Consider the following 21,046-nt stretch of genomic DNA (forward strand, 5'->3'; position numbering starts at 1 on the left):
GATTCTTTGGGATCCGGCGGGAGCCTTGAAAATGCAGACCGGCAAGATGCTTTTTTGGTGCCTGTTTGACCAGGGGAGTCACTCCTTGACCCCAAGGGAGATTTCTTCAGTCTTCTAGTTAAAGTAGAATGTCGAAGTCCAAGATGTATGTTGCAGAGTTTCGTCCAGGGTAATATAAAGTCCTAAGGACTGGGTTCCTACACTTATACCAAGTTTAGGGGATGGACTAACTCTAGGGTCCCTCCTATGGGAGGACCTGTGGAGAGTGTGGTTACACCCCTTCCTCTTTGTCCAGTTTCGCACCAGAGCTGGGGCTGAGAGCCCCAGCAACTGGTTTGAACTGGGGTATGCACAGGGACACCAAGTGTTGCCCAGGCAGTGTCTGAAAAGCATTCACTGAATGCACCCACCCTGCCCCAATACACAAAAGCCTGTCTGGGGAGGTGGTTGCACCTCCCTGGACAGGAAACCCATTGTCCAGGCCTCCCCTGCCGGAGTTTCCTCCAGCAACAGGAGGTCAGACTCGTGTCTGTAGCAGCAGCATCCATTTTGTGATGCCAGGGGTCTTTTAAACTATTACCGGTTAGGTAAGTGTGTACATGTCTTCTCCCTGTAGAAGGGTGGAATGCTACCCCCGCCGCCAGGATTGGCTGGGGGTAGTATTCCAAAGTGTTTGACACCAAACATGACATGTTTTGATGCAGCCATTCCAAAGTTGGCATTAGCTGCGAGGATATGGTATGGCTGTATCACAGAACAGCTACAGTGAAGTTATTCCAAAAGCAGCAGAGGGGCTCTGCTCATTCTAGGGCACCCACTCACAGAAAACCAAGAACTCTGCCTTCAGGATTGTCAAGGCCTGCTATAGGAGTGACTTATAGATTTAGATGTGTCGGTTTTAAAAGGTAGGTATAGGTGACCTATATCTTAGTAAGGGGTGCTTACACCACCTTACCCAGGCTGCAGTAGCAGACCTGAGGTGCCATTTTGAAAGGCTACTCAGGGGTGGCATAATACATGATTCAGCCCAGGTAGGCCTCTGGGGTACCTATGCCCTTGGTATCTAAGGTACCATATTCTAGGGACTCACAAGGGTACCCCAGTAACCATTCTGGAGTGTACCTAATGTACATGCATTCAATTTAGAGAGGAAGCAGCTAGGCTGGGGTCCTGAATAGCAGGATCCCAGCCAAACAAAGTCAAAAACCATCAAAACTCCAGGCAAAAAGTGGGGGTAACCATGCAGTCGGATTCTACCTTCTTACACAGAGAGGCAACAAAAGTGTCCTACGAATCAGAGACAAGAGAGACAACAAAATGAACATACCAATCAGAGAAGAGAGAGGCAACGAAAGTAACCTACCAATCAGAGAAGGAGGCAACAAAAATAACCTGTGAAAAAGGATGCAGGTCACAAGCACACCTGTTAGTCAGTTTCTCAAAATCACCATCTAATGGGGGTATTTTAATCTATCTATTGCGTGCTTCTAGGTGTCAAAGGACTGCCTGTCCCTAGGATGTCAAACTGCAACAACCAATTCAAGACAAACTGTCTAGAATAGACCAAGAACACAGCAGTGTTTGGTCAGACTAAAACAAATGATTGCCAGACGTTAAACTGATTAATACACAAATACAACTACACATTCATTTGTTCAACAATATTTCATTGTTCAGAGCATCATCTGCAGTTTATCAATTGTAGTTGAACAATTTTCGGAATGTATTACATTAACCCAAGTCCTTACTTCATGACTCTATAAGTGCATCATTTTGTGGTTCATCAATACAATGTACAAAGCATCCCAGTGTTAACAGAAGTACTTCATTGACGGTGATTGATGAAGATCAGCCCGATGCATTTCGGGACTATCAGTCCCGTCCTCAGGGGCCACTGTAAGTCTATTGGAGCCTGACCCGGAGAAGACCACGCGGAGGCAAAAAACTACAAAGTGATCTGAAAACTCAAGAATTGTACTCGCTAGTTGTAAGAATAAAGATATCTGGGTGAGAAGGAGTCAAAACTGTATACCGGTGAATGCACTCTGACTTCCTCGCTAAACGTAAAATAACCTACCAATCAGAGAAGGAGACAACGAAAGTAACCTTCCAATTAGAGAAGGAGGCAACAAAAGTAACCTACCAATCAGAGAAGAAAGAGGCAACAAACGTAAACCACCAATCAGAGAAGAGGGAGGCAATGAAAGTAACCTACCAAAGAGAGAGGCAACGAAAATAACCAACCAATCAGAGGAGAGTTGCAACGAAAGTAACCTACCAATCAGAGAAGAGGGAGGCAATAAAAGTAACCTACCAATCAGAGAAGAGAGAGGCAACAAAAGTAACCTACTAATCAGAGAAGAGAGAGGCAATGAAAATAACCAACCAATCAGAGAAAAGAGTTGCAACGAAAGTAACCTACCAATCAGATAAGATAGAGGCAACAAAAGTAGCCTACCAACCGAGAAGAGAGCGGGAACGAAAGTAACCTACCAATCAGAGGAGGAGGCAACAAGCTATTTAATTAGAGAGCAACAATGAATTCAGCAACTATAAAAGAGCAATCAACCTATGCTATTTAAGCAAAATTACAAATGTATTCATTGTTTAAGGTTCCGAATGTAGGCCATACAATATTAAATTTAGATTACAAAAATAATATCAATGTAAATTTTGTTACCCATCACATTTAATAAGAGTTTAATATTTTTCTTAAATGTATAAAAACAACTGAGAAATATAATATATGTCATCTAAGCTGGAAATAAAATCAACCATGAGAATTTCAAAACTTATCATTCAAGGAAAGAGAAAAACCAGACCACCATTCGCCGAGGGCCAAGGTTGTTGACACTTCAAGCAGGCGACGGACGTCATTCTAAGCAGAAACTCGCCCTTCCTGGACCCAGAGGCTCAGTAGGGCCATCCAACCCACTCCGCCTGCCCCACCCTTTCAACACCTAGTTGGATGGAAGGGGCAGTTTGGTAATTTTCAGAGCAGACTTGCTCTTGATCAGATACTGAACATCAAGTCAAACATCAGAGGGGGAGCGGGGGTGACTGGAAGGGGCGTCAGAGCCTCCAAATCAGAACAAAGTGGAGGGGACATTTACAGTTAAAATACAAAGCGAAATTAGAGCGAATGTCTGAACGATCACAGAGTCCAGAAACAATCCTGTTGCAAGTAATTCTTTTTATTTTTTACTGTTTTTCATCCAATCTGTTTTTTACCATCCTTAACCTGAACTTACACTGAATCCCTACAGCTTCAAACCTGCTCTTACCTCAGACGGACCCTTACACTCTACAAGTGACTGCAGCCTTGTCCTTGGTACAAACCACTGTCAAACCCCCTTTGATATTCAGCTTTATATTGTGCGATCTTGTTCCTGGTGCATTAGCGTCCTTTACAAAGGAACCAGACAACATTACGCTTTTATTTTCCTTAAGGCACCTGGAGATTATTTGTTTATGTTAGAATGAGTTATTATGCACTGGACCTAAAATTACCAAAACTCTTTCCAACTTGGCTGGAAGTCTGCAGGAGGGATACGACCAGGAGCCCTGCCTTACCCACATTCACTTGCATGATTTAGTAGTACCTTCATATAGGACACAAGAAGCCCGGCTACCCTGTCCACCGAGGCCAGCATGTGAGGGAGGTCTCAGGGTGAGTACTCATCGCTGGGTAGGGGGGGGAAGTCAAGAGAGCGCTGGTGCCCACTCGACTTTAGACTCACCCGACCCCGGCTTGTAGATGTCATCGATATCCACCTCCAGCTCTGTCTCGAGCACTGGTTCCAGGATCTTCTCCCGCGCAAGCTTCTTTCGCCGCTCAATCTCTTCCCGGCTCTCCTTTTCAAAGTGCAGCCTGTACCTGAGGGGGAGATGAGAGGAGAGGGATCAGCAGCACACAAGAGGCGGCTTCAGTCTAATTCATAGGTAATGACTTGACAGGACCTCCATCGTTCCATCCGTGACCGCGGCCCCGACACGGGCCCTCCCGACCGCGCCCCCCCGACCGCGCCCCAACACGGGCCCTCCCGACAGCGCCCCCGACACGGGCCCTCCCGACCGCGCCTCAACACGGGCCCTCCCGACCGCGCCCCCGACACGGGCCCTCCCGACCGCGCCCCCGACACGGGCCCTTGCGACCGTGCCCCCAACACGGGCCCTCCCGACCGCGCCCCAACACTGGCCCTCCCGACCGCGCCCCAACACTGGGCCTCCCGACCGCGCCCCAACACTGGGCCTCCCGACCGTGTCCCAACACTGGGCCTCCCGACCGTGTCCCAACACTGGGCCTCCCGACCACGCCCCAACACTGGGCCTCCCTGATGCCGCAGTCTAATCATCATACATGTACAACTTGCTCCTGTGAGAAGGTGGCCTGATATGCAGTGGTCACTATTCTAGTGAACACTATGTATCAGTCCAGCAACCCTTATTGATGATTGGTTGTAAGTCAACCTTATAGACCAGCTATCCTAGTAGCGTGGATACGAGCAGTCTAAGGCTAAAGACTCGAGAGGGCGTGTTAAGCCAGCTGTTATACCACACATATACCCCTTGAATACCAAGTGAAAGGACACCACACAAGTGTTATGAAAATAAACAGTTATTTATTAAGAATCACAACAGCCCTGTACTCTTTATGAGGACAGGGTACTAAGCACAAACCAAAACTCTTACAAAAATACTTAAGTTAGCACAGTATATACAAATGCCCGAGGGGCACGGAAAACCATATACTCTGAAAGTGGAATGCGAAATTCCTAGCAGGTAAGTACAGTACTAATAGCTTTTGGAATCGCTAGGACTTGACTAGGGAATCGTTAGATTACGACTAGGAGGCCTAGGGGACTCGGGTGCAGTGTGTGCACTCTCACGCGAGATGCGGACAAAAGTCTATGGTAGCTAGGAAATAGAAAGTTAGTGTTCTCGGGCGAACCCGACCTGGTAGGGAGAAAACGAAGATAGATTCTGACCCTTGGATAGTGAGGCTATGCTGGGGCACCGAAATGCCGAAGTTACCTAGCCCAGGGGCTGCAGCTGCATAGGTCTGAAAAGACGTCGGGAATCCTCGTAGACGGACCAGGAGCCGGAAGAAAAGATGCTGGCCGGTGACCAGTGAAGAAAGTTCAGTTGGATCCAAGCCTGGATCTCGAAGATAGATGACACCTGAAAGCAGAGGGGACCAAGTTCGAGACTACTAGCCAGTAGTCAGTGGGCACCAGGAGGGCACCGGATGGTAGCCACCTCGACAAGGTGAGTGGGTGACGCTGTAGCTCGAAGATCTCACGGACCAGGAGGCGTTGTCGGCGACCAGGATGGAGGATCGAGCTGTCCCACGAAGATAGAAGCCGTCGGCGTCGCTGGACCCAGGATTGGGCAACAAAGCCTTGGCAAACTCAAGCCCACGCGGTGGACCTAAAATGGCGTCTGGAGTGGACCAGGAGGGTCCGGGGTGCCTCTCTCGAAGAAGGAAGCAAGGGCCAGCCTGGAGCAACCAGACCAGCAGCAGAGATGTCGTCGGGCGTCGTTCAAAAGGCGACAAGCCAGCCGGCTAGTAGCCAAACAACGCGGTGCACAGCAAACAGCAGAAGGGCCCCACGCAGATCGTGGAGATGCAGGGAGGCTGACCTTGGGTGCTGGAGCTGCGCAGGGTCGGGGCTTCTCGGACCCCAAAGCACTCACCAGTGGAGGACACGGTGGGCTTGCAGTAAAGATGTCGTGCAGTCTTGGCGATCGTCGGTCCCTCGAGGTCTCGTCGCACTCACGGTTCTCAGCTTGGCTGTAGAGGTGAGTAGAGGTCAGAGGTGCCAGGGAAGCCGGGTCTCGTCGAGCTGGGTCGTCGGATTCGTGAAGAAGGACTTGCAGCAGACCGCAGTGTTTCTTAGGATGGTGCCCGCTTGATGCAGGGTGACTACTCCTTAGCCACAAGGGAGAATCTTGAAGAAGAAATCGTGAAGTCCTTTCGAAGAAAGTGGTATCTTGATTCCAAAGATGATCTAATTTGAACAGGGGGCCCGCTCCTATCTTTATACTAAAAAAAAGGGGGCTGACCCGGTGACTAGGTCCTGCCTATGGGTGGGACCAGGAGGGGGGTGGTTACACCCCTCTCCCCTGCCGGACTTCCCCAGGCCAGGGGCTGGTGTGCCCCTGGAACTGGTTCTGACTGGCCTATGCGTAGTGAGCACCGGGGTGCCACTCAGCAGTCACCTTCCTGAAAAGCCCTGCCTACCCAGGATACACAAAACCATGTCTGGGACGGTGCTAGCACCGCCCCGGACAGGAAACCCTTTGTCCAGGCCTCCCTCGCTGGAAGGACTCCCAGCTGCAGGGGGTCAGACTCGTGTCTGTGGTGGCAGCATCCATTTTGTGGAGCTGAGGCTTCAGTTAACTTTAACCGGGGTTCACAGTTACATACATGTCGTGTCCCTCCAGAAGGGTGGAATGCTAACCCCGTCGCCAGAATTGGCGAGGGGTTAGTATTCCAATTCGTATGACACCTTACTCGACATGTTTTGATAAAGCAATACCAAAGTTAGCATTTAACCGCGAGGATTATAATGCACTTAAGAGTATATGGTATGCGATATCATGGAACAGCTATTAGGACTTGGTTCCGCAAGCTGCAGACAGGCTCAGCTCATGCCAGAGCACCATCTCACACGATTCCAAGCACTCTGCCTTCAGGATTGTCAAGGCCTGCCATAGGAGTGACTGATAGGAATCTGTGTGTCCATTTTAGGGTTAGGTATAGGTATACTACACCTACAGCAAAGGGTGATTACACGACTTTGCCCCAGCTGTCATGCAGCCAGTTGTGTCAAATTTAGGAGGCCAGCCAGGGGTGGCATAATACATGCTGCAGCCCCTGGCAGCCCTGGGTACACCTATGCCCTGAGTTACAGGGTCTGATAAGGTGGCCCAGTACCAATTGGTAGATGCACCTAGGGTACATGAGGTAATTTAGAAAGAGAACAGCCAGGCTGTGGGTCTGATTGGCAGGCCCACAGCCAGAGAAAGTCGTAAACCAGTGAAACAAAAGCAAAAAATCTGGGTGATCATAGGATTGCAGACCCTACTCTCCTACAGCTCCCATCACACTTCTTTTCTGCTTGATAATTTAAAGCACATAAATCAGGACTACTTCTGAATATGTGGGTTTATTTAGTTTCACCCTTCACTTTTCAATTTTCGAATAAAAAAATTCTTTTATAGCATGTTTGAAGAAGACACGCAACATGTAACACTAAATGACAAATATGCAACACAAGAATTACCAACACATTAATTTCAAAACATCAACAATGAACAAAAATGAAACATATATGCACATTATTTTCATATGGCGGCATTTTTCAAATCATCAAGTTTGGAATGCCGATATCAAAAGATACTCCTTTCTATTTTCATTGAAGGACAAATAAATTTTATGAGAAGAGGGCCAACTGAATACAAATAAATGAATCCAAATCGCAATTAATCCCGTTTCTTTCGTGGCCTTCTTAATGCATTGAACAATTGCCGCCATATGAAAATAATGTGCATATATGTTTCATTTTTGTTCATTGTTGATGTTTTGAAATTAATGTGTTGGTAATTCTTGTGTTGCATATTTGTCATTTAGTGTTACATGTTGCGTGTCTTCTTCAAACATGCTATAAAAGAATTTTTGTATTCGAAAATTGAAAAGTGAAGGGTGAAACTAAATAAACCCACATATTCAGAAGTAGTCCTGATTTATGTGCTTTAAATTATCAAGCAGAAAAGAAGTGTGAGGGGAGCAAGTTGTACATGTATGATTTTGAAAAAGGGTCCAGCCCCCCCCACGTCCCGGGACCTAACTCCTTAAGCTTTGGCAGCCTAATCATGGCATCACTGAACCCCCCCAACACTTGCCCTCCTGACCACAGTCCAACACGGGTCCTCCTGACCACGGTCCAACACGGGCCCTCCTGACCGCGCCCCGACACTGGCCCTCCTGACCGCGCCCCGACACTGGCCCTAACACTGTCCCTCCTGACCGCGCCCCGACACTGGCCCTCCTGACCGCGCCCCAACACTCGCCCTCCTGACCGCGCCCCCAACACTGGCCCTCCCGATCGCGCCCCAAAACTGGCCCTCCCGATCGCGCTCCCACACACTGGCATCCCTGACCGCACCCCAACACTCACCCTCCTGACCTCGCCTCAACACTGGCCTCCCTGATGCCGCAGCCTTATCATGGCATCACTGACCCCACCCCCAAAACACCCCCCCCCCCCCAACACTTGCCCTCCTGACCACGGTCCAACACTGGCCCTCCTGACCACGGTCCAACACGGGTCCTCCTGACCACGGTCCAACACAGGTCCTCCTGACCACGGTCCAACACGGGCCCTCCTGACCGCGCCCCAACACTCGCCCTCCTGACCGCGCCCCAACACTGGCTCTCCTGATCACGCCTGCCAGGCAATAGAACCTACACAGTCTAACACCATCAGGCCATTGGATATTTATAAGACCTCACACAATCTGGCAACGACAGCTAAATCTCTGGTCAGGAGACAGACTGCGTTATGGATTCAGTGAAGGTAATTCTGTGTTAGTGTCTATTTGTAGAGAATGAACCTAGTCACGCAGAAGGGCACAGACCAAGGCCTTGATGCAGGATTTATTATACAGTGGATTGAGGGAGTGTTTTGGGAGGAGAGAGATGCCCCTGAACCGGTAAGGCAGCAGCCAGAATCATAGCCCTCCCCTCAGCACATCTTAAAATCCTAACCCGCCGCCGCTCAGTCTCTCCCCCCCACCCCCCCCCCCCTCCCCCCCGGTCAGGCTTCTGGACCTGTTAGAATCATAACACTCCCTCCCAAAACTTTAGTACCTGTTAGAATCATAGCCCTACCCCTTCAGCCCCCAACTACCTGCTAGAATTTTAGCCCCCCCCCCCCCCTTAGGCTTCAGTACTTTTAGAATTGGAGACCCGAGTACCTGTTCGAATCATAACCCTCCCAACTCAGACTTCTGTACCGGTTAGAATAGAACCCCCCCTCCCCCCCCCCCACACCTCAACCCGCTCAGGCTTCAGTACTCATTAGAATCAGAGCCCTTCCCTCCTCAGGCTTCAGTACCCATTCGAATCAGAACCCTTCCCTCCTCAGGCTTCAGTACCTGTTGGAGTCGTAGCCCTTCTCCCCAGGCCGGCGGATCTGCGGCTGCTGGTTGATCCTGCGCACCTGCATGGATAGGGACTCGCTGTCGGAGGTGTCCGTATGATCCTGCCGCCTGTCATGGCTTCCACTGCGGCTATTCGAGCTCGATCGCATGCCCTCGGGAACACCTAGCATAGTCAAGAGAGAAGCCAATGGAAAGGGAGATGTTACAGCAGGGTCAAGAAGGAGGAAGAGTGAAGCACAATGGGTGGGGGTGGGGGGGTAGGAAGCTGGCTCTTTATAAGGTGGGCCAAAAAGAGGAACACTGTGTAAAGAATCCAGGCAAACTTCCTAATGCTCTCTTTTCTGGCGGTGTGGGCAAGCAGTATTAGAGGGCGGTGCTAAGCATTTGTTGTACTCAGAGGCAATAAATGAGGCACACACTCAAGAAGAAATCCAAGAACAATTTAGCAAAATAAGTCGGATTTTTATGTACATTTTGAGACCTAGAACGTAAGTACTTTTTTAAATATGGATTTTAACAGATTGTTCACTTGAATGCGTCTTTACACAGCAATGCTTCCCTATGGGAGAAAAGGAATACGCTGCATACAGTTCTTTGCAATTGGTTTCTGGGGGGTCTCCTTAGGGTTGTAGGAGCCAAGGCCCAAAGAACCATCAGCAGTTACTCGTGACCTGCCTGGGGCGCAGGGTGCAGAAGTGCTGGTCGGGTTGGTAGCTGTGCGTGATATGCTAGTAGAAAGGGGGGCCACCTGAAAACAGGCTGCAGAGGGGGACTTGGAGATAAGTCTGGGAGTTCCCAACAGGGGGCTTGGATCACAAGGGCCCTGGGAACAAGGGAGCAGAGTTGGTTTGTTGGTACCTGGGCTGGGGCGTAGAGTGAAAAGGTCAGCTGGGCTTTGTGCGTCCTGTGGGTCTTGCGGTTGTCGGTGTTCGCCAATTAAGGACAGCTGGGCAACTCCGGAAGTGGGTCTCTGCAGTGCGGACTTCTCTCAATGGCTGCTCGGTCTCATTGGAGACTGGACTGGACTCTCGCGGTCTTTGTTTGCTGCAAAGGGTCAAGTACCCTGGATGTTGGGCCTGTGAATCACTGGTCGATCCTGGTGTCCGCACACTTGGTGGGGGGACAGATCTAACCTTCGGGAGAACAGGTACCGCTTTCTGAGGGGGCTGCGGTGCTGGCCAGTGAGCGGCAAATCAGTGAACTGGACTTTACTCTTCGGTACCTTCAGAGTGGAGAGGAGTAACTCCGTTACTCGAAGGGAGATTGCTCGAAATGTGCAAAGGGCTGGCAGTCTACCGGGGTTCTAGGAAGCTGTTCAGCTGGAAAACTAGTCACTGGTCATGACTGTTGAGACTTGGATGGGTTTTGCAAAAAAAAAAAACAAAGTCCACATCAGACTTCAGTCCTCGCTTTTCTTGCAGCTCTTCGTTGTCCTCTTCTTCTTGATCAATCGAATCCGAGTTCATGGCATGAGGGGTTCCTCCTAAATACTAAATTTAGGGGCGTTATGTGGAGTGACAGGTAGTAGCCAATGGGCTACTTACCTTTATGATAACTACACCCTTTATATGACCGCTTCCTGTGGGAAGGGGCATAACCCTGAACCAGAAAGCCTAATTCCACCACAACCAAGATGGCGGAATTCTAAATTTCATGTCACAGATCACAGGGGCATATCTGCTCATGAAGATATGACCACACACGTGGCGTGGTGCACCATGCCTTAGGGCTATAAGCATGCAGTAGGTGTGGCTTACCTATACTGCATGCAGTGTGTGCAGGCATGGCACACAAGAGGCGTGCCGTCTTGTGCCTTCCGTTTTCTCCAAGACACGCAGCCTGCAATGGCAGATTGCATGATGGTGCTGAGGGGTCACTTAGGGGGGCACAATGCGTGCCGCAGACCTTAGGGACCCTCTTTAGCCTCCTTGCCCTTCTCTTCTGCCGATTCCCCGTGACACCCCGCCTTGTCCTGTCGGCACCTGGAGACTTCTCTTCTGCCGCCTGTTGGATTTCCCGTGTTTGAAGCATTTTCGATCCGGACATGGTTTTGCTTATTTGTATTTTTAATTTTTTGAGCGCGAGCATTTTTGATACTGGAAGAATTCTCCGCATAACCTATTACCGCGTCCCCGTGCAGTCAACGGTGAAACGGGTTGACGCGTTCCTTTTTTTGTTGTTTGTCTGCACGCCCGTTTGAATCAACTTTATTTTTCCGCTGGGCTGACAACGAACAGCGCATTTGAAACGCTGTGCCTTCTGTCTCAGACGCAGAGACTCGTGCTTGCTGACTTTTTGCGAGACGCTGGGGTTTACCAAATCGTATCTTCCTCGGTGTTTAGAACTCGTGTTTGCACAGGACATAAGCACGAGTGTTCTTTCTTTTTGATTCCTGGGAGAAACTGTATTTATCCCTATTATTTTTGGTTTGGATTCTAATCTTGCTTTTGCCCAGTGGAGTCTCACTGCCTGCGTGGTGGTGTACGTTTGAGCCAGACATTGGTGAACTTAACCTGGAGCCTTTGTTACTTTCCCCATCTGTACAAGAGGCCAAGACTCTCCCTTTGAAAAAACTTTATGAATAGTCCTTCCTCCTTAAGGTCACAGGTAAGTGTGGGACAACACACACGTAAGGTCTTGTGTATTACGATCTTTTTCTGTTACCAATACACAGTATAGAGAGATGTTATTGTAGTTCTGTTTTCTCTTATTTCCACAACAGCTGTTGTACGCCCATCCAGCCTGAAACACTCCTCCAGCTGATTGACCACAGAACTTGGTCTCTTCATTTTTTGGGGTTGCCTCTCATCCCGGACATGTTCCTTGGTGACACAGTGAGGGAGGCACCTTCGGGAAAAGTTGAGATATTGGCTTCGCTCCTGGGGTAATTGGACTTCTGCCTGGAATCACACGTGAACCCGACACCACTCTGCCTCGGACGTGCTGCATCGTGCTGAACGCGTGCGCTCTCACCCCAGCTTGGTCCAGAGCTGGGCCTGGGCAGTGTTCGACGCACTCTCAACCAGAGGGGGATGGGATCATTAACAAATACAGAATGGGAAAATCCATTTTCACTCTCCACCCACGTGGGATGCCGCAGCACTCTACCTGAGAGAAGTAAATCTCTTCAGTAATTTAAATAAAGAATGCATTTATAGAGGACCCATTTTATATTTTTGCATAACAGTAAACATAGTATTTGAAAAATTCTGTAGCAAGCATAAATGTGCTTGAAGCCCTTTGGAGACATTGAGAGCCATCTATGCTGATTTAAAACTCTGCGTCGAGGGTCCCTCATCATGAAGGCACTCTACGATGGCGACGGAGTTGCGACTGGTGCTGTGAACATTTCAATTTGTAGTTGTACCCCGATGAGGGACCAATGAGGGTTGTGAAGGGAGGGATGGTAGGGGCTGTGGTAAAGGCAGTCCCTAACCCCGCCTCATCTGGCGCTCTAGCCTCGTTCCAGAGCAGCAGTGTCCTAAGAGTCACACTGGGCACAGTTGTTGCTTTCCGTGTTGTGAATAGGTTGCACTGTGCTTGTGGCACTTCCTTATATTTATATGGGAGCTTTTAGAATTGTCAGGAGGGCGCTGGAGCAGGTGTTTTGTTAGTTGTGCCAAAACCTGCTTGCAATGGTGATTGGTCATTTTTTTTGTTAATTTGGAAATCAACCCAGCAGCCAATGTAGAGTACTAGAGGACGCTGTTGATTGGCTGTAGCAGCCAGGTAACCCTCAGGTCTTGCCTTGTGTACTTCATTCTCCTTACCAGGACACCTATCCTGAGCGTCACTGCTTCAGCCATAGCAGTAAGGGGCGACTTCCAGAAGAGATTTGTGTAGCTTTGCAAAGGGTCACACACACTAAGAGTGTGTTTTGGTGAGGCACTAGCCCATGGTGAAATCCTACTGCTCCCATCTTGCCAAGCTCGTGGTGCTCCTACTCCATTTAAAGTTGAGTAAAACAATGGCTTTTCATCAGCAGCGTGCCGGGTAGATCAGCTTCAATTATTGACCTGACAACCACGGGGCTGTTGTGGCAAAGTGACTGCCATCCCGCTCTTTTTAGGTCGAGCATAGGCGGCGCATGCGCTGCTCTGCAAGCCATGCTGTATTGGAGAATGGACTTGAAGCCCCGCCTACTCTCGGCCCATATTTGCCATTGGCTTGAATCATTGTCCTTTGTAAATGCTGGCTTCGGATTCATTATTAGGCCTGTAAGTCCCTCCTTAGTACCGCCTTGTCTTCATTTGTGACCTCCCATGAGGACTGGCCCTTTTACTTTGGTTGTTACACTGTACATCTTCTTTAGTCTGTAAGCACTAGTTTCTTGAATGAGTTTATTTTACTGCAGGAGAGCAGGAGGGTCTCTTGTGCGCAGTTGTGACCACTGGCTTGTTTTTTACCTGGTAGCTAACGGGGAGCTCTTCGGAGGCCTTCGGAGACAGAAGAGGGCAACTCCGCAATGCCTTCAAGCATTTGGAATGAAATAGATCTTGCATTTGCGAGAGTTTAGGCAATTGGCATTGTAAATGACAATGCCTTTATTTAGGTTTTAAAAATCAAAACACAAACGGCATTGTCATTTACAATGCCAGTAGCTCAAACTCGCGTAAATGTGAGACCTATTGCATTGCAGATGCTTGTTTCCTGACTGCAGTGACAGCAGGCACATCGATGTGCGCTGCTCATACTGCTTACTTCTCACTAGTGGAGAAGTTACGGCATGACGTCACGCCAGGTGAGCGTTGTAGGGGAGGGGGAATCCTTTACAGAGAGTCATTTTCTCTCGGGATTTCCCCTCTCGGTTTGAAACTCAGTAGCAGCAACATTGTCGGGTGTCACCAGGGCTTTAAGTGGAAGCTTTTTCAATATTATATACAAGCCATAGTTGCTGCTTATTTATCGTATGCAATTAACAACCATTGACAAAGCCAATAATCCGGGCGTGTTGTAGGTATGATGTTACTGGTTGTATCGTGTATCTAGGTGCAATAAAAGAAAAAGCAACATACAAGTCGGGCGGCACACTATGCTAAGCACAGGTTTTTAGCTTCGGTGTTTTAAGCCACGCTCTTAGTTACAGTGACCACGCTCCTTTGAGCCCCCCCATTTTTTCACTCCACTTAAAGCCCTGATTAACACACACAGTCACACGCACTGACCTAAAGTCTAATGTCACAAGATCCCAAGCCTGAAAGACAAAACCACAGCTGTACTTAAGTTTCACAACCATATGTTGTGCTTCTTGCAGTGCATCGGTATTCGAACAAAGCTCGTCCCTGGGAAGAAATTCAATCCTGCCCTCCTATGTATGCAAACACGTACCAGACGTGGAGAAAAAAGGGAGAATACATGAAGACACTGGCAACACAACAGACAACAAGCATTTGCAATGCAATAGGTCTCGCAGTTACGCAAGTTTGAGCTATTGGCATTGTAAATGGCTAAGCCTTATTTTGGTATGGTTTTTTAAAACATAAATGAAAGACGTGTAATTTACAATGGCAATAGCTTAAGCTCGCGTAAATACGAGACCCATTGCATTGCAAATACTTGGTAAACCAGTGATGAGCTGCATTGCGGGAGTTGCAGTTTCACTTTTGGCATTTCTGATATATGCTCATAAATCCTAGGTGCAAACTGCTGTTGCTAAGGAAGCCATCATTCAAGGTGCCACACACGATGCGAGGCCTCTTGTTGGCGATGGAAAAACAGGAACTCTGCAGTTGTAACGGGCCCCACGTACCGAAACGCCTCGGTTGTAACCGGCCCCGCGTCTGTAGGAGTTCCTGCCACTTCTATCGCGCCGCGCGCTGCACAGGGGTGCGGACAGTCACTCACTTATGAGAAGCATCGAAAAACGAGTCTCAAAAACCAGGGTCGCCGGCTATCTAAAAGGACCGCCAGAAGGTGCTCCAGGTAACATGGCACCAAGTGATAGTCTTGGAAGAAGGCGCCAGGAATGTGGTATGAAGAGCAGTGTCGCGAGTGGATCCTGCGTTAGATGGAAGCAGAGAACGGACCCATTTTTATCTGAAGTGCACAGAAAGTCGTCATTCTTTGGGAGATTTTGGTGAAATGTCTGGCATCTGTCAGATCACCAGAGAAGCTCCTGAAGATAGTACATGAGCTGGGCGAGTAAATGTGCTTTTTGAAGATATATCTGCATGCCTTGGAGGCCAAAGGCTACATACACGTCCAGCAAACTGCAAAGATTGTGGATGCGCCATCTGCAGAAACCTGAGATGCACAGTCCGAGCCCGTTTAGTCTCTAGGGCTCAACATCCTGATTCCGGGCAAATCACTTACATTGCCCGGGCCTACAAGAAATTCTGACCTTGTGTAATGTAGGCTGGTGCTGAGGCAAAGCGCTACGATGCATTTAGGACAAGTTAAGATGGGGCAGTCACAGTGATTCACATGCAATAAGTCATCAGACTGGTTTATTTTGCTAGGTACGGAAATACGCGTGCGCAGACCGCAGTTCACATATTGCATTTCCAGTGTATACGAGAGCTCCGGCTAGATGAAGGCGGAGAAGTCTGCCAAACAGTGGAACAAGTAACATCTGTTTTTTTTGTTCCCCCACACAACAAAATCCGGTTTAATTTTCTGGCGAAAAATAAAACCCAAGGCATCGTGATTAGTGCCTATCCTTTAAGTACACCCCAGTCACCTCCTTGGTGACAGCCTATGGCCACTTCTCTTCTAACCGCAGGAATGTTTGCTTTAATTACAGGTCACCGGTTCTACTCCTAGTGTGACAGCTTGGTTGGTTAATGTTCGTGCTACAGAGACCTTCCTGTTAACTGCAGCCTATGGGTTGCTATATTTAGCAAGCTAGTTTGTAAGACTCCTCCCACCTGCTGTACAGTTCTGATCTGTGTATAATCTGCGGTTATCTTATTCCGATCCCGGCATACCCGCCTTTCCATGTCCATGTCTGAACCCCCACAGACATTCCATTTAACAGTAATAGCACCTAATAACAGCCCAGTTTGTGGTTCGCGCTGTGTAGGCTGTGCTCAGTAGTAGTATGGGGTACATTCCTGTAGGCAAACATCACATTTTACGGGCACTCACCATTTTTCAATGGCGACCTTGAGCTCTGCGCAGGGGGTCTCGGGCGCTTCCGGTGCTTCCTGGGTGGCCTGCTGCATGTGGGTCTCGCTGTCAGACATGCTGGAAAGTGCTTCAGTTTTATGCTAGGTCTTTTTAATGCTTTTCTGTGTCACCTGTTTACTCTCCGCCGTCTGTCGGTCCACTGCCTCCTCCATCCGCTGGCCAAGGCCTGCCTCGCATGCTCCGGCTCTCCACTGGACTGAGGGGAATCGCTCGGCACAGATCCTGCCGACATGCTAGCATATGCGAGGGCCTCAGAACTGGTGCTGGCGACCCTCTATAGCCACACGGATGCCGAAGATGGGCCCTGACGCCAGGGGAATGACACCCAACCACTCCGGGGCGCCTCAGTTAGATTCCTGGCCCCAGTGATCGGATCAACGTTCGGGGCGGATCAATGAGAGCACCAAGGAGCCACCCTGGAACCGATGAAGGGCCACTAGGGCGGACTGATACCCCAAAACTATGCAGACCCTCGGGTGGACTCATGGCCCCAGTGATGATAACCGGCGCCCTGCTGAGTTCCGAACAAAATTACAGTTCTGCTGACTGAAAAACAAGTCATAGTTGCTGCTTAATTATCTTATGCAACTAACAACCATTGACAAAGCCAATAGTCCTGACAGGTAGGGATGTTACATGTTGTATTGTTGCAACAGTGATCCCAAGGGGTCTCTGTGGTGTACTCAGTGAAGGACGTGAGTGCTGTTGGTCTTTGTTGTTCATTTTGATGCCTTTGAGCGAAATAATTAGTCAAGTATCTGGCTTCGTTCCGAGAGGCTTCTTTTTTGCTTTCTCTGAAATTATAGCTGGAAACGTGTGTGTATTCTGGTAATTGGGGGCAGCGGGTCTTGACGAGCCCAGTGTATTGATCATTGTGCAGTTTCCGGGGTGGGCTTGTGAAAGGACCGGGCCCGATAACCCCTGCTCCTGAAGCATGAAGGGAAGGGGGGCTTGCTCGTTTCGCGCTCGGGGCATTGATGGACAGAAGACGCATATACTGTTACCATGTCTTTTCTAGCGAAGCGTGTGCCCGGTGCATTAGCAGGGTTCCCATTACACGGGTGCGCGCGGAATACTCGTATTTAAATTTCAACAGTGACAATGCGGCAGCTATTAGAACAAGAACAGTGTGTCTGCTAGTGGCCGTAATAAAATCAACGGGGGTGGGGGCTTGGGAGGATTAGCATTGCAGTGTGGGAGGTGCACATGGTAACGCAGCATGACCACCGCAAATTAAAAGTACTCCTAAACCAGAAAAGCAAATCGAAACGCTCTAAACTCAGCAGAAAAGAGATGCCGCTTCCGCAATGACGGGGCCAGCAGTAATAGTTATTCAAAGTTAGCGCAGTTGCCTCGGCGCCCCACGTCGTGCAGGTTTTCCTACCGCTACCGTGACCTTGCGCCCTCGACCATTGTTCCTGGTGGACTGAAAAGTGCCCTAATGCAAGAAAAATAAGCCGTGAGCGTGCACATCCCGAAACCGGAAGTTCGGGAGCGTCACGCCTGTCGTGGGGCGGGACGTCCGTCTTCTGCAGGAAGCCCGCGCCCACCGAGTGGCTGGCCCAGAGGAGCAGTGGTGACGCGGGCTCCCATGCCTGAGGGAGAGCCCCGCGGAGGCTGCAGAAGTTAGGAGTGGCGCCGATGCGGTAAGTGGGGCTTAGTTGTACTGGGGGTGGCGGCGACGGCGGGGGTATGTGGTGTGTGTCTCTGTATGTGTGCGCTCGAGTGTGTGTGTGCGTGTGTGTGCGCTCGTGTGTGTGCACGCAGGGAGGGGTGTGGCTGTGTGTGTTGGCCGTTACAGGAAGACTGGAGATGGGCACACGCGCGCGACCTAATCAGATTCCGGCATGCTGCGCGTGCCCATCTCCTGTCTCCTTGAAAGCATAGCCGGTGACTATAGGTCTCGCAGGCGAGACAGCGCTTTAATCGCCAGGTGCGAGACCTAAAAAGGCATAAACAGGAAAAGACAAAAGTACAAATGCAAATAAGGCACAAAAGTATTATCCAAACACAGTTATGGTCAGACAAAACACAGGTTGCGGCGCTGGCTCAACATTCTCAGACTTTGTTCAGATATTTGTTGAATGCACTTTCGGGCCCGAACTTCCCACCTGACTTTAAAACAGCACACTGTGCCTGGGTTTTCAGCACCACTGGTCACGCAAGAAACGAGCTGCTTACTTCAAAAGAGATTATATATTCCTCATAGTTTTAACAAGGGGAGTCCTCAGAAGCAGCAGAGGGGACCATGGGTGAGATAATTAAGCTTTGAGGGAATCCTGCTTTGATGTACAGTTTTGAACAAAAATAGAGGCGCATGCATGATCTTTATTCTACGTCTATGCTGCTATAACAACTTATGCTAGGTCATATTTCTACACTGCAACGGATGTGCATGTTTAGCACTTAAGTCTCTAATGCCTGCTCATGGCCTTAACTATTCGTCTACAGGTTGGTTTCATCGGAGGAGCGTGTGAGTGCGTACACTGTACAGTTGCTTCTTCAGGGGGGGAATGCACAGAATGCTTGCGCCTGATCGCGGAATTAAGTTGTGCACTTTTTTCAAGAAAATACAAGCAAGTAGATCAGAGGTCAGAAAGGGGTAACACATGCACAACTCTTGTGCAGTCACCCTGATTCTGTACCATGTTTATGTTTCAGCTCACTACATCTAAAAATTGTGGAGGGGAGGTTGTTAGTGGTGGAATGCAGGGGAAACAGACAATATTGGTTCTGGAAAAAAAGCGCAGACCAGTTAAGTTTGTCTCAGGGCAGAATTACTCACAATTTAGAAGGCTGGCTCAAGTCTTTGCCATGACGTTATCATAATAAATACTGCATGCAATCAGAACACGTATCATGATGCCTAGATAGCTTCAGCGTAATAAAATATTTCAGTAAAGAAAAGCACAACACAGTACCTCCGTAGTTAGCCTGAAACATGAAGCCAGGAGCCCACGCTGCACACACATTAACGGATTCAACAGAACAAACTAAGGAGATTACAATAACACATTTTTTAAGCATTCTTTGCAAAACAGATGGTTTATCGATACAAATGAAAGTTACTAGCAACATTTACTGTTTAATCTTTTTTAATTGCCTTTTTTTCCAATGTAACAGAGTGCCCTTTAAGCTTAAACAGTACATTATGAAAAGACGGACAGAAACATAGGAAATTTGTTAGGAAAGCACCCACCAACTGAAAGAGTTTTGTTGAGAAAGCTCGCTCAGTGCAATTTCACTGAGCTTTTATCCTTGAAGTTTAATAGCACTTCGACAATCCTTGTTGAACTGTTGATGGGTGAACACGTTTGGATTAAAAAGCAAACACCAAGTCCACACAGGAAGAAAAGCCGACATATTGAAAACACAGACAGAATAAAACAAGCCCTCATACGTCACCGAAACAAACATGGCATCGGCCAGTCGAAATAGGCCATCCTAAAAGTGGACAAGGCGGAAACAAAAAATTCCAATTGCCAATCACGCGCCGTCTAACAAACGATGACGCGAATCAACCGTAAAGAAGGGCGTGCCTTAAAGCCCCCTTCTGAAATCGTATCGATTCCAAAAGGCCCTCGCATGGCGAGAGTAGCGCATGCGCGCTGCTACCGCCAGGCGAGACGTAAAAAGGGACACTCTGCTACAGGGGGCAGCAGAGCATCATGGGAATGTAGGGAAGAGGACTGCAAAAGAGTGTGGCAAGAGACAGGGGTAAAGGAGGAGGACCATAAGAGATACAAACAAGCATTTGCAATGCAATAGGTCTCGCATTAGGAAAGTTTGAGCTATTGGTAGTGTAAATGACAAATTTTGTATTTATGTGTTGGTTTTGAAAATTGCTAAATTAATAGCTTTGTCATTTGCAATGCCAATAGTTTTAACTTTCGCAAATGTGACACCTATAGCATTTATAATGCAATGTGTTGTATTTACGTGACTTACATGTATTGATATTACAAATAACAATGGCTTTTATGGGGGAGGAGCTTCGCGGGCAACCAAGATGGCCGCGTAAGCTCGGAGCTCCGCGGACCTTCCGATCCTCCGCAACTATCCTGCCCGTAATCCTGATCCACGAGGGTGGATACTCGTTGCTGGTGGCTACCTGAGGCGAGCACCGTTTTCAGAACTCAAATCGGTGTCTCCTACGCGGAGCTACGTCGAGTGGGACTCCGTGCCAGCTCGGTGCCATTGTCTCTGCGGACTCCGCTACTACGTCTTGCTGAACTGCGGTGTGCCAGCCTGCTTTCGTCACCGGTGAAGTGTGCTGGATAGCGGTGCTAGTTGGACGACGAAGCGCACCTGGAACTGTCTCCCGTTGACGTCCCGGACACCATTCCGGGTTTCTGGGCTTGGACTTGCTTGGCATAGCCCTTTGTTCTTTGAGACCTAACATGGCGGGCAAGGGGGACCTCGACAAGCCGTCTAATAGAGGGGGGCGCAGTAAACCGCAACAACAACAGCAGAATCGGATTGAGCGCTACACTCAGCTGAAAACACCGCCTGCTACAGGTCCCTCTGCCAAGGGCATCCCACACTCGGGCTCGCCGGACGGCTCTGAGCCCACCTTGAACGACATTTTGGGAGCCATCACTAGTTTTCGGGCAGACATGCAGCAACAGCATGAAGTCCTCACACACAAGGTGGATGGCATGGCCGTTGATTTGTCCCTCATTAGAGCCGACCTGGGCAAGACTAATGACAGGGTCAAGAATCTGGACATTAAAACGGCCAGTCTCACAGA

At 49.0% G+C, this 21,046-nt stretch overlaps 1 protein-coding gene across 1 annotated transcript in view; it reads right to left on the minus strand.

The window, feature by feature from the left end:
* GNL1 (G protein nucleolar 1) overlaps positions 1-21,046 on the minus strand; it is a 154,291-nt gene that overhangs the window by 119,168 nt on the left and 14,077 nt on the right. The window contains exons 2-3 of the mRNA XM_086920710.1: positions 9,163-9,331; positions 3,741-3,877 (exon numbers count right to left, since the gene is read on the minus strand). Of these exons, the coding sequence (XP_086776836.1) occupies positions 3,741-3,877; positions 9,163-9,331 (306 nt within the window). The remainder of the gene's footprint in view (positions 1-3,740; positions 3,878-9,162; positions 9,332-21,046) is intronic.

Source organism: Lissotriton vulgaris, chromosome 5, assembly GCF_964263255.1.
Source record: "Lissotriton vulgaris chromosome 5, aLisVul1.2, whole genome shotgun sequence".
Lineage (NCBI taxonomy): Eukaryota > Metazoa > Chordata > Amphibia > Caudata > Salamandridae > Lissotriton > Lissotriton vulgaris.